The following is a 13,653-nucleotide window of genomic DNA, read 5'->3' as shown; positions in this document are numbered from 1 at the left end:
GATCAAAGAAAATAAAGCAAATTTTACCTTTTATCTTTAGAAAATAAAAAACAGACTGAATACAAGACCAATGGCAAGATACAAAGTCTGAAATTCAGCACATGTATGGCTAATCTTCTATAATATATATATATTGGTAAGGGCTATGAAGTGACTGTGTGTGTCAAAGAGTAATGTAAAAAAATGTGGTGGGGAAAAACAGAAAGAATGCTTGTGTATACAAATGTTATGGGTTAAAGGATATTTTGAAGATGGAAACTATTGAAGATTGGTAGCAGGATAGTGAGAGAAGAGCTACAAAAAGCTGACCAAAAGAGCCAAGTTTTGTTGAGTCCACAAAAGAAAAAATAAAAACAATTTTAAAAAGACTTTGTGATATGGGTAGCAGGCAGGTCTGCCGTGTTTTTTTCTATCCAAAATGCCCATTCTATGTGGGACACATATATCTTCACATCGATAATACAACTCTGAGGTATCTTCTAACCTGAGATCATCCTCCAGTGATCCTTCATTCAACCTGAACCTCATTTCTCTCATCCAGAGAGTTTCTCACTCTCAACATAGATCAGAATTCTTAACCTTTTTGGTATCATGAACCCTTTGGTCAGTCTGAGGATGCCTAAAATCTCCTTCTCAAAATGATTTTTAAAAGCAAATAAACAGAATTATAAAGGAAATCAATACTATTGACATGCAGTTATAAAAAATATAAAAAACCTCAAACCCAGGTCCCCAGTCCTTCAGTGCTAGATGATTTCTAAGATCCCTCCTCGTTCATTCTATGAAAAACAGTTTCTCAGAAATTGTGCAAAGGTGTTATTTATACTTAAGAAATAAGACATCTTTTCTTCCTTTCTTCCTTCTTTTCTTTTTTTCAGATTGTCTCTCCATCTTACTCAAACTAGAAGTGTATTGACCACTTTAGGACACAACCCTGACTCTGACCCCACTTGTGAAACAAAGGGTACTGTTGACCTGCTCCATTTACAATGTGGGCATTCTGACCTCTCCTTTGCAGCCCAGAGCATACTGCTTGCCTCCACTACCCCGGAGGGCTCGCCTTATTGGTGCTGCATTCCGTGTGGACACCTGATCTGTTTTAGTCTTCCTGCAGCTCAAAATTCTTGAGCTCAAGAGATCTGCCACCTTCAACCTTCCCAGGAATGAAAATTACAGGGATATCCCATCATTCCAAGGCTCTATTCCCTTCCTAAAAAGCTACAGAACAGCCAATTTTCATAGATACTTCCTGAATATTTTAAACTAATGGAGGAAGGGTTAGGGAGAAACTAGTACTTGTCCTGGGGGAACCACAGTCCAAAGAGGAAAAACAAATCATGTTCAGTCACTGGCAATCCCCAGATATAACTCCACAGGAACAGGGTATACTGTATTACACCTGATCTCTGCTTCCTGTTAACCATAACATCCATTCTACTTTATAAAAATCTGTACTCTCAAACTATCTGGACAGCCTTTGTAAGACTTTTATTTATCTACAAGGCTATCAGCCAAAAAGAGAGCATTCTCTAGTCATTATTTGTAGCTCTGACAGCCTAAGAACTCCTGAAGGACAGGAGGTGACAGGATGTAACTCTCCAACAGGAGGTGATAAAGGTCATGGAGGCAGACAAATCTCCCTGTCACTTATTTAAATAGGTACACTTTTGTGGTCATCTCTTCTGTGTTTCTGTTTCATTTGTGGCTTCAGATTCTGGATTGTCTGCCTAACCAGTTAGATGAGATTTTTCTAGTGTTTAGAATATAGTTCAAATAGAAAGGACCATAGCTAGAGGAAATACTGAGGAAGGACTAGCTATATAAATTAAAGACTTGGGCACATACTTGGCAAAAACTTAGGTTACTGCTGTTAAGTAGCATCTTGGGAAGCTCCATGCCTTTCTGAACCCACCAAGGACGTAGTTTAATGAATAAAAACTAATTATACCCTTTTTTCTTATGCCATAAGCCAATCCTGACTCAGATCACATGGAGAAGACCCCATGATGACTTTTTGTAGAGAAAGAAGTATTAGATACCTACAAAAGAGATATCAGAGGGAGGACATTATTATAATGCTCTCTGCTGGTTGAAATGGAAAGTGCCATGGGAATAATGATTTAAATTACTTTTTATTAATCTAAAGAATGTGGGCACCCATTTGCACAAATATGCAATTATAAAACCATCCACTCACATACTTCCCTCTCCCTACTAAGTCTGAAGAAAATTATGAGAGTTTTTTTCTTCTCCACATTATTTTCCCATGGGCCAGTAGGATGCTTTGGTTGGCAAAGGCAGCAGGCTGGGCCACAGCAATTGAAGAGGTGTGAATGACCGTGTTTGCTGAAGTCTGAAGGTTTAAAGAGGTGTTAACAGCAGTTAAGTGCTTTGCCCAAGCCTTCAGAGGTGATAGAGCTGAAGTGATGAGGAGAATTAAGCATCTTCCTTGGTACTTTGGTGAATTCACCCCATTAGTTCATTCCTGTGTATACTCACCCTTTCCTTTATTTGGGTTTTAAAATATGTGCTAATGGAGGGAAGTAGATTATACGAATAAAAGCAAGTATCATTTTTAATGATAGTAAAATAATTTGTTCTCTTCTGGTCTCATTCCTTCCTCTCTCTGCTGCACTAATAACTGAAAATCAATCAATCAGCATTTATTAAGTGTTCACTGTGTGCCAGGCAATGATATTTGGGAAGCGTATATACTTTATAATGCATGAAGCCTAATTCAAGGCAGGGCCTACTCCACAAAAGGCTGTCCAGATAAGGAATACAAAGAAAGGGCCAGAAAATGTTCCTGTTTTGTACATGTCCCCACCTCTAAGGTCTTTCTCCTTTCTGAGTCCTCTGTGGAGATAAGAGGATAATTGGGTAGCACCCATTATATAATAGTCTTATATTCATTTGAAGTCATGAGCCTTATGGTCTTTTCTAATGACTAAGTAAGTGCAACTCATGTCATCTTTCTAATTAGGGATATATTTCCTTTTTTTTTTTTTTTTTTTTTTTTGCTGAGGCAGTTGGGGTTAAGTGACTTGCCCAGGGTCACACAGCTAGTTAAGTGTCTGAGGCCAGATTTGAACTCAGGTCCTCCTAATTTCAGGACTGGTGCTCTATCCACTGCACCACCTAGCTGCCCAAAATATTTCTTAAATATAATTCAGTCTGGTGGTCTTTCTGTGGAAGTCATTTTAACTTCTGGCCCTCCCAGCTGAATATATGTATACATCCTTCATGAAAAAGAGATCACCTCCTTTCCTTCTCTTGCCTATTTTTCCTGAACATCTTATATTTTCCTAGCAGTTAAGTATCCCAGTAGATAGAGTACTGGACCTGGAATCAGGAAGACTGATCTTTCTGAGTTTAAATCTAGCCTCAGATATTTACTAGCTGTGTGATCCTGGGCAAGTCACTTAACTCTGTTTCCCTCAGTGAGGCTGGAGAAGGAAATAAAAACCATTCCAGTATCTTTACCAAGAAAACTCCAATAGAATCACAAGGAGTCAGACAAGACTGAAAAATGACTCAACAATAAAGTTTATCATTCTAGTTATGTGTAAAGTTCTATGTTAGTGTCATATATAGATCATCCTCAGAGATCTTCGTAGTTTACAAAACTTTTTCCTCCTGTGTTTTCTTTAATACAGAAAAGGTAAGTTCTTCTTTTTGTTTTTACAGAATGGACTAAATTCAGAAAACCACATAGTAGTGTAACTTTGGGTGGTTTGATATAAAAATGGAAAGCACTTATTTTAATGTATAGAATTTCTTTATAGCCATTATAACTAAAATAATGTATGAGAAATGAAATAACATTTTCAGTGAGTGTGACCCCTCAATCCATAATACTCATGAACTTTCAAGCTTCAATACAACATAAAGGGAACTACTCAACTAATTTGCCACCAATAAAAAACTTACTCTGTCATCAAATAAACAGATAGTTGACTCACTGGAACAAGATTTCACAACTAATCTCTCAAATACATTTGCTTCTCAAAGTTTGTCCTTACAATGTGATCTGATTTTGACTACTGATTTGACTTAACTTCCCAAAGTAATGGAAATATTAATATCTATCTTAATTATAGTATGCCATCATAATATATTTATATAAAATATTTTTAATCTAAGTTCAATCTCCCATTCCATGAGCAATCCTTTCTTCAAAGTCATCACAGATAGCCATCCTCCCTCCCAGGGACATCTGCTTCTGGTGGACAAATCTCTTCAATAAACAGTTTAATCTTTTGCTGAACCAAAAAAATGTCTTTGTGATATTTGCCCTTTTGCCTTCTAAGACAACACAGCACAAGACCTTTGCTGTCCCCAACGTGATAGGTCTTCAAAAATGTGAAGATAGATGTCATTTCTATTCTTAGGCTTAATCCTTCTGATAATCCTAGCCACTCCCTTCTACTGGTTCACACAGGATATGAGATCCCCATTATGATCCCCCCATTGTGATCAACTCTTTTCTGGATGAATTTCTTTTTGCCAAAGTTCTTCCAAGATACCTTTGAATAACAACAACCAAAAAAGGTTGCCATAATAGTTACAATACAGCAACTGAGATTTGAAGCCACTTGTTTTTTCTGCAACTTGAAGCTAATGGAAAATTAAAGGAATATATGATTGACATGCTGCTTTAAAACATGATTTTTTAAGAAAGAACAGATGTAGTACTCTTCAAAAGCACTTGATTCAAGAGTAAAATATTTTTATTTTTAAAGCAAGGTCTTAATGTACTAATAAAACTAAGCATAATAGCCAGAAATACCACCTCTGACATGTACACACACACACACACACACACACACACACACACATACACACACATACACACTCAATTCTCTTAGACTGTAACTTTATTCTAACAAATGGGCTTAGAGATATTGGATAGGCTAACAACATATATAACAGTAATGTGGACATACACTATAATTCACTTTTCTCCTGCCCTAGGCCTCTAATTATTTACAATAATGTTTTTGTCTTTACAAATAGTATGTTGGTTATATTTTGTATTTGAGATGAAGAGCAGAAATTTCTAAACCACTAAAGAAAATGAAAGCCAGTTTGCCTGAATATGAAATGTTTGTTTAAATGGATTTCCTAAATTTGACTGTAGCCCTTATAAATTTGAGCATTACAGCACAATCAGAAATGTACATATATGTGATTATTTAGCACAGTCCTTGGAAGTTTAGTAATCTATTACTATATTCTGAGGAAAGCAAGAGACACCATTATTCTATGTAGTAGGGAGTAATTTGACAAAATGTTAAATAATCTCAATTTAGGAAGTGACATAACAGAGGAGAGGGGAAAAGAAAAATAATATTCTCAAAAAGGAAAAAAAAGTTGCTCCCAAAGAAGCTAAGTAATATGGAGTCAATGCAAAAGAGAGCATCCTAGGTTTTCCTCAATATCTAATAGTAGACAAATATTGAATGGAATTTCTCACAAACTGTAATGGAACATGAAAAAAATTCCCAATTCTTATTATGTTCTCTAAAAGTTCCCTGCACAATAATGAGTACAAGCTCTGCCTACAGTAAATGACTAACAGAAATGCAACATTTTTCTTTGGGAAGTAATTCCATAACAATAGCCAATAGGGATGCTATTCTTGTGGTACAGGTATTATGGATGCCAGAGCAGCTAAGCAGATGTATAAGAGATGGCAGAGGCAATGTGGAAAGGGGAGGTTAAAGGGGGAGGGAGCAGAAAATGTGTGACTGGCCACATTTTACATTTATATTAAGAGCATAACAACAATACTAAAAGGCCAGAGTCGAAAAGGACTTACAAAATACATTGTGATATGATTTGATTTCTCAATTTAGGCCAAGATGCTAATTAAATCACATTTTAAAGCAACAAAATAGAAATCCCTTCTCCTTTCCTTTTCTACCCTCTACCCTTAGAAGTAATAGCATCATTTTTTATAATGGCAAAACATAATCAGCAAATTTCAAATGTATACAGCAATACCCAATGTAAATATATATTTTTTCAATATTTACTTTGAGTACCAGGAGGCTAATTAGGTTGAAACCTTCCCCCCCACTTTTTTTTATAAGAAAGGGAATCAGACCCTGAGGAATTTTTACTAACCAGCTAGAATGTCAGTGTCTCTCTTTTTAATCAGGTTTGCAAATGAAATAGCACTGGAAGTAATTTTAAAATTTGTATAAGGAAAATGGCTCACAAATGTATAACTAGTGTCATACTATATCACAGTATCAAACAAACAATATCTGACTTTATGACACAAATCAGGGGTTATGAACTTCCCCATTCCAAAGATGAGGGGAACCTTATGGAAATAAAAAGCAACAATTTTCAAGTGTTATTTTAAAAAGAAATATGAAATATTTGACTTACCTACTGTGTCAGTTAAGAACAGGGAACATGAAACTTTATTCAATAAGTACAATAGGAATTAATTATATCATTTACTTCTACTTAATAACTACTATAAAGAAGCAATGGAAGTAGAAATAGAGGGAAAGAATAAGAAAATAGAGAGGGAGAAAAAGCATAGATGAGGAAGGCACAATGTAGGACAAAGAAAAGGAGGGAGGAAGAAGAACAAAGGAAGAAAGAAAGGAAAGGAAAAGGATAGGGAGGGAAGAAGTAAAAAGAAGAGGGATAAAGTTAGAGACAGAAAGTAACTTAGCCATTTAGTGGTGACTACGAGTTGAGACAAGCGGTTTTCATCATACCCCATGTAGCACTGGACTATAAGTATGAAATTAAGTTATGATAGTCATTTGAAAATTATTCAGTTAATTAGCTATTAGAAAATGTTCAATTCCTTAATCTTTAATCTCATAAAATCTCCATTGTGAATAAGATAACCACAGAAATCTATGCCAGGGACCATTAATCCCTGTACTAAAATGATTGTGGTCAGAATAATTTGACCCAAGAACTGATGAAATCAAGCAGAGGTCTAGAGCTGGCCAATTGGCCAAAGGTTCCTCATTCCTAATGGCTGCTAAAGTCCATGGATAGCATGTCTGGCATTATAATACTTTATGAAAAGCTTACCTCCTCAACCATCTGCTTGACTTTCTTCTGCTGGCAATGGACCATGTCATCCAGGTGTCTAATGCGTTCTCGCAGGCTAGCTGCTGCCTCCTCCAGCTGCTGATACCTGACATCAGGAGAATATAAAACAACTAAATTACTTTTGGAGACAAGATAATCAACACATATAGTCAAATTGTTAAAGAAATATAGCTTAACAGCAAGATGTGAAATCCAAAATTCTTTGCATGTATATTCATTAGCAGTATCTGTTCAGTAGATACACTTCCATAAGTACCCATTAATAAATTGGATTGTGAAAAAAAAAGAACCATGACTTTGCCAATCTCTATTTTGTTGAAAGGAAGACAAAACTGAAAGAGAAAAGCTACATTTGTATAGAAGCATACTTTTAGAATGCCCTCCATTTCCATTGTTTCATGTGATCCTCAAAATTTAAGGTAGCAAGATAGTTATTATATGACCATTTTTTGTAGGAGAAGAAACAAAGGCCGAAAGAGATTAAGGTATTTGTCCTAAATTACATGGATAGAAAATGATGGAAGTATGTCTTATCAACGTGAGTTTTTTGACTCCAACTTCAATATTCTTACAACTATAAAAATCAAAAACCTTGCCTGTCATTGATATTAGTCTAAAGGAAAGAGAGTCACGTTGCAACTAAGTATTTTTGTTTTCTAATACCAAACGTTAGTAGATTACTTTATCAGTGTCTTTTCTTTGTTCCTGTTTAATTTTAAATTCCGCCATATTTTTTTCAGGGAGATGCATTTGCCCAAATTAAGTTGTAATCTTCTTGAGAAGGACAGCATTATTGTTTTTATTTATAGCATATTAATGTCTAGCAGAATCAACATTTAATAAGTGGTTTGTTGAGTTCATTGTATTTGATTGCAATGTTTTGTGGAATCCTGGGTTTTAATGAGGTATTTTAATATGATACATGAAGGACAATTTAGTTATTTCAAGCTTTAACTATCTATCACATACAGGTTATGCCCTAGAATGAATGATAATGGAGAGGAAGTTAAAATTCTTGGCTTTGAAAAAAAAGAAAAATCCCATAACTTATTTTGAAGCCTTTAATTGTTAAAAAAAGAAAGAAAGAAAGAAAGAAAGAAAGAAAGAAAGAAAGAAAGAAAGAAAGAAAGAAAGAAAGAAAGAAAGAAAGAAAGAAAGAAAGAAAGAAAGAAAGAAAAAAAGAAAGGAAAAGAAAAAGAAAATATAAAGCAGCATTATTCTCTTGAACCATTAGTTCCACTTAGAATTTTCCATGGATTAGAGACATTTCTGTTGCAAATGAGTGCCATTCTCCTATTCTTGATGTAAAACAGACAGTGGGAGGTAATTTTACTTTGTACAAAGAAAGTTTTGGTAAGCTTTTCTATAAACAAGTAGGAAAGACAGTTAAATTTTTTAAAATCTGGAAAGTGAAATTAGTCTCAATTGTGGTTCTTCATCAAAATAATGCATCCTGCTGATCAATGAGCAACCAAATTACACAAATCAAATGATGAAAAACCTTTCACATACTGAACCTTCCCTAGAGAGGAAAAGGAATTGGATTTGAGATTTTATTAATATAGGGAACCTCTAGACAAGGAAACTTCCTCCACCAATGCAGGTCATCATCTTCTCTTCAACATAAAGCATTACTTAGAACATTAAGAGGTTAATTGATTTTTGCTCAGTGTTCCACAGGCAGGAGCTAAATTTAGGTCTTTTTGTTTTGAGGGTTGTATTTATCCATTAAGCCATGTTATCTGAAATAATCATTTATATGTCCCAAGCTATTAAAAATTCCCTCCAAATAGGATAACTGATATGAAAATGAGAACTCTATTTAGGCAAAGTGTTGCCCATAGAGACAGCATTTCAATGACAAATGGCAGACCACTGAGGCAATTCATTGTAAGACAAGAGATATTATACCTTACCTTCTCTTATCAAAATCTGTGCTAACAACTTCTCCCGACATTTCTGTCTCATGCTGAAGTAGCTGTAGTTGAAGTTGCTGGCGTTCCTAAACAAAAAGAAACATTTCTAAATTAGCTCATCATAAAAAGCTCTCCAAAGTAATTATACATATATTAAATTCAGTTTAACCAGCCTCCAAAATAGCCCAAGTATCTGTAATAGAACTCAGTTTGTTTGTTTGCACACTTTATATTTAAATTTTAGGAGAAATAAGAAGGTTGATAGTATTAATTATTTATTTTTGAAGTTATATGTCAGAGAGGCCAGGATATATCACAAGGTCAGTATAATCTTGGCCTAGACTCCTATATATCTTACTATTCTACATCTATAGTCTTACAGGATCATAGATTTAGAACTAGAAGGAATCTCAAAGTTTTTCCTTCTAGTCTTACCACATAAGAAAAGGAAAAAGATTTAATATGATTGCCCAAAGTAACGAGCTAGTGTGTCAGAAGTGGGATTTGAACATAAAATTTTCTGGCCCCATGTCCACACTATTTCTTTCCATAGATATGAGTACCCATGGGCTAACTACCATATCCTCAACTCCTTTCTTGCAAAAATGAAAATTTAGATCAGTATAATTTTAAGTTACGTATTCCTATCTTCCAATTCTTTTAAATTGGGTGATTCTGCTTTGGTACACATGCTAAGTTAGTATGCCACAAGAACTAATTAATAAAAACACTAATTTATACAACCATTCTGGAAAATAGGAGATTACTCAGTCTATGGAAAAAATTGGTTTCAGTAAGATAAATAAATAGGTCATTTGTATTTGAGAACTATGGAGGTACCAAGCTCTTTCCAGAAGTACTTCACAATCCAAAATTTCACATGAGAGGATATTGTTTAGCTTTTTGAATGGATTGTCAAAATTACGAGATCATACTATATCAGGAAAATGACCTATAACCCTTTATCTACTAGAAGGGGGAATTAATGCTCTTTGGGAAGAGTTCTGACCAAATTATAATGGGATGGGACTGGCAAAAGAGCTAATAAATCTTAAGACTTTATTCCTAGCTGTCACCAGCTAGGAAACCTAATCAATCATATTCTGTGCTGGTCAGAGTACAGCTGGCATGCCTATTCAGTTTTGTACATCTCATTTTAAAAAGTACAATGACAAACTCTAAAAAAAACATTGACAATGACAAATTCAAGAAGAAAATGACAAAGCTGGTGAGTAATCTGTAAACTCTGCCCTACAACCATAGCAACTTACATAGATATAGCACTTTTACACACACACACAGTATGTATAAACATATAAAAATAAGTAAATAAATGTGTGCATGTATTTATTCAATCATCCTTCAGTCACATCTAACTCTTTGTGGCCCCATTTAGGATCTTTTTGGCAGAAATACTGGAGTGCTTTGACATTTCCTTCTCCAGCTCATTTTACAGATGAGACAACAGTGTAGACAGTGCTTTAATTCCATTTGCTCTCTAAATAAAACCCTGTGAAGTATATAATACAAATACTATTATCTTTCTTTTGTAGATAGGAAAATTGAAACTCAAGGTCTTACAATTAAAGAATGGTAGACCTAGGTCTTCTGACTCCAAATTTGTCACTCCCCCCGCTACACCATAGAGGACCATAAGAAAGATCTGGGGACACTTAGTCTGGAGAAGAGAAGATCTAAGATCAGAGTGATTCAAGTAATTAAATGATGACCAAGTGGAAAAGGTATTAGATTTATTTTGCACTACTGGAAAGGAAAGAACTTGATACAATAGGACATTACTATAATGCAAAATATAGATCAACACAAAAACTTCCTAACAATGAAATGGACTATCCAAAAATGCTATGGACTGCTTCCTAAAGTAATCTTTTAGAAATGTTGTAGTGTAGCAAACTTTAATAGAAATGGTTGTCCTAGCATGTATTGGTCAACTTGCCATCTGGGGGAGGGGATGGAGGTAAGGAGGAGAAAAATTGGAACAAAAGATTTGGCAATTGTCAATGCTGTAAAATTACCCATGAATATAACTTGTAAATAAAAAGCTATAATAATAATAAAAAAGAAATGGCTGTCCCTAAAGTATATAAAAGGATTCCTACAGGTTGTGTATTGAATTAGAAAAACGTGTAATATTACCTATATTTTATTATATTTTTATCTATTTTGTTAAATAATTCCCAATTACACCTTAAATTGGGTAGGGCTACACAAGGTAGTATTGTGGGCACTTGTGGTCCATGGGTCATTGTATTTTACTTTTTTTTTTTAACTTTTTTCTTTTAACTTTTTAAAAAATATTTCCCAGGGCAGATAGGTGGAGCAATGGATAGAGCACTAGTCCTGAAGTCCTCTTGACTTCAAATCTTATCTCAGACACTTAACACTTCCTAGCTATGTGACCCTGGGCAAGTCACTTAACCCCGATTGCCTCAGAGAGAAAATAACAAACAAACAAACAAACTTCCCCACAGAAATGCTACTCCCATACCTCACTGATGAGCCATGCAATGAGACTGAGAAATAATAGAGGAACTGCCCTCACAGTTCAGTGGTACCCTCAACATATTAAAAGTACCTCAGGAAAGCATTTGGCTTATTGGGGCAGATCTTTGAATTTCCTTTGTATATATTTATATATGTGTGCCTAAAATCATTGGCTCCTCAGAGGCAGGTATTGCTTAGTTTTTGTTCTTCACTACCCCAGGGCCTATCACAGTTCTTGACACATTGAAGGCATTTAATATTTGTTAATTGATTAGTTGGTTAGCTGAGCTGCTAAAGCAGATTTATGTAAAGACGCAGAAAAATAATTATATAGGAGAAGGAACTACAGAGAGAGTGTCCATAAGAATGAGATCACAGGTCTATGAAAGTACTCATTAATAAATTACAGGAAGAGAAAAAAAAAAGTAGTTAAACAGGACCACAGGATCTAACTTTAATTTGGAGTTTAACTTGGATCAAGATAATATTTTCAATATTGTGAGTGAAGAGAACCATAAATTAAGCCTTATAATTGACAAGTCATTCATAAAGTAGAAGTCTGCCCTTGAGCAAAGTCCAAAAATAGAAGAAACAAGGTCATGAGATGGGAAGTAAGGATACAAACAGTACCACAATTCATTCTTCCTGGCAGGCTGTTCACATACCTGATAAGAGTCTGGCAGCATTTCTGCTCTCAAAGATTTATACGTGGGGGTGCAGGATGGGAGTAGGGTAAGGAGTAGGTTTGTAATTTGGAATGCCAAATTTTAGCTTAGCTAAGGAGACATTTCTCCAACCCTAAATGGAAATGATAATTTAGAGGAAAGAACTATTCAAAAGCTATCAAGAGAAAGTCATAAAGACTTGAGGGACATTTGTATGCTTATGCACAGGTTTACAGGAAATTCACAATTCACAAATGGCTGGTATAGCAAAAGAAGTCTGGACTAGTTGTCTATCTCAGATGCCCAATGCTTCTGGGATTCAGTTTCCTCACTGTAAAACTGAGGAGTTGTTTGAGATGATTCCTAGGGTCCCTTTTGACAATAAAATTAGATAAAATAGGATGTTCCAAAAAAGCATGTAGTTATATGGAATCTCAATAAATTCTTCCCTGATCAGCTGATCATCCCCTAATGCTACTTCTTACCAAGCTGGCTCCCTCCATAGTGTTTGAATGTTTAATCAGTCCCATTCCAGAAAGACTTTATACAAATTTCTCCTGTCCTGGCTGCTGGGGAATGTTGGCTTTCCAAATGAGTGGGTTTCTTAGCCTTTTGTATATCATGAAGCTTTCTAATAGTCTGGTGAAGCCCTTCTCATCAGTCAGTCAGTCAACCTAGTATTTATTAGGTGCCTACTATGTACCAGGCGTTGTCCTAATTTCTGGGGATACCATATGTATAGAAGAATTGTTTATGTTTAACATATATTGAATTGCTTGCAATCTAGGGGAGGGGAAAAAATTTGGAATACAAGATTTTGCAAGAGTGAATGTTGAAAATGATCTATGCATGTGTTTTGAAAATAAAAAAACTTTAACCAAAAAAGCCACAAATTAACATTTTAAAAAATAAAATGATTGTACATTGTATATTTCTACCTATATCATATTTATTGCTATCTTGGGAAGATAGAAAGGAAGGGAGAAAAGAAAAAAATTGGAATTCAAAATCTTTTAAAAATGAATGTTGAAAATTATCTTTAGATGTAATTGGAAAAAAACAAACACTTCTTTTAAGTGTGGGGAAATATAATAATGACATTTGTTTTGGGAGAGAGGTTATAGCAAAGTATTTATTGGATACTTTTTTCCTGTTAGAAGAAAAACCAATTTAAGGATTATTTGATATACTCAAGCCTAGTAACCCCAAAATTAAAACTTTGGTGGTGAAAGGGAAAGGATTCATTTTGATTTGTTCCAACATGATTAATATGTTAGAGAACATTTTGAGCATAGTACAATTTTTGAATCTGCTTCTGCACAATTTTTCCAACAAGAAACATGTCTCTATGTACATTTGCATGGCGCTTTTTAAAATGCTAGCAAAGAATTGGAAATAAAGCAGATTCTCATAATTGGAGAATGGCTAAACAAATTATGGCACACACATATTTACTGTGGAACAGAATGATATTTACT

The 13,653-nt window shown here is 34.8% G+C and overlaps 1 protein-coding gene across 4 annotated transcripts in view; it reads right to left on the bottom strand.

Annotated features, from left to right (window-relative positions):
• Nucleotides 1-13,653, bottom strand: part of MYZAP (myocardial zonula adherens protein) — a 102,454-nt gene that overhangs the window by 26,997 nt on the left and 61,804 nt on the right. For all 4 annotated transcript variants that reach the window (XM_012543843.3, XM_031955272.1, XM_012543839.2 and 1 more), the window contains 2 exons: nt 9,006-9,091; nt 7,069-7,174 (listed from right to left, as the gene is read on the bottom strand). In XM_012543843.3, the coding sequence (XP_012399297.1) occupies nt 7,069-7,174; nt 9,006-9,091 (192 nt within the window). The remainder of the gene's footprint in view (nt 1-7,068; nt 7,175-9,005; nt 9,092-13,653) is intronic.

This window comes from Sarcophilus harrisii, chromosome 2 (genome assembly GCF_902635505.1).
Source record: "Sarcophilus harrisii chromosome 2, mSarHar1.11, whole genome shotgun sequence".
Lineage (NCBI taxonomy): Eukaryota > Metazoa > Chordata > Mammalia > Dasyuromorphia > Dasyuridae > Sarcophilus > Sarcophilus harrisii.
Note: the sequence above shows the minus strand (reverse complement) of the source record. Positions and strands in the feature narration are given on the sequence as shown.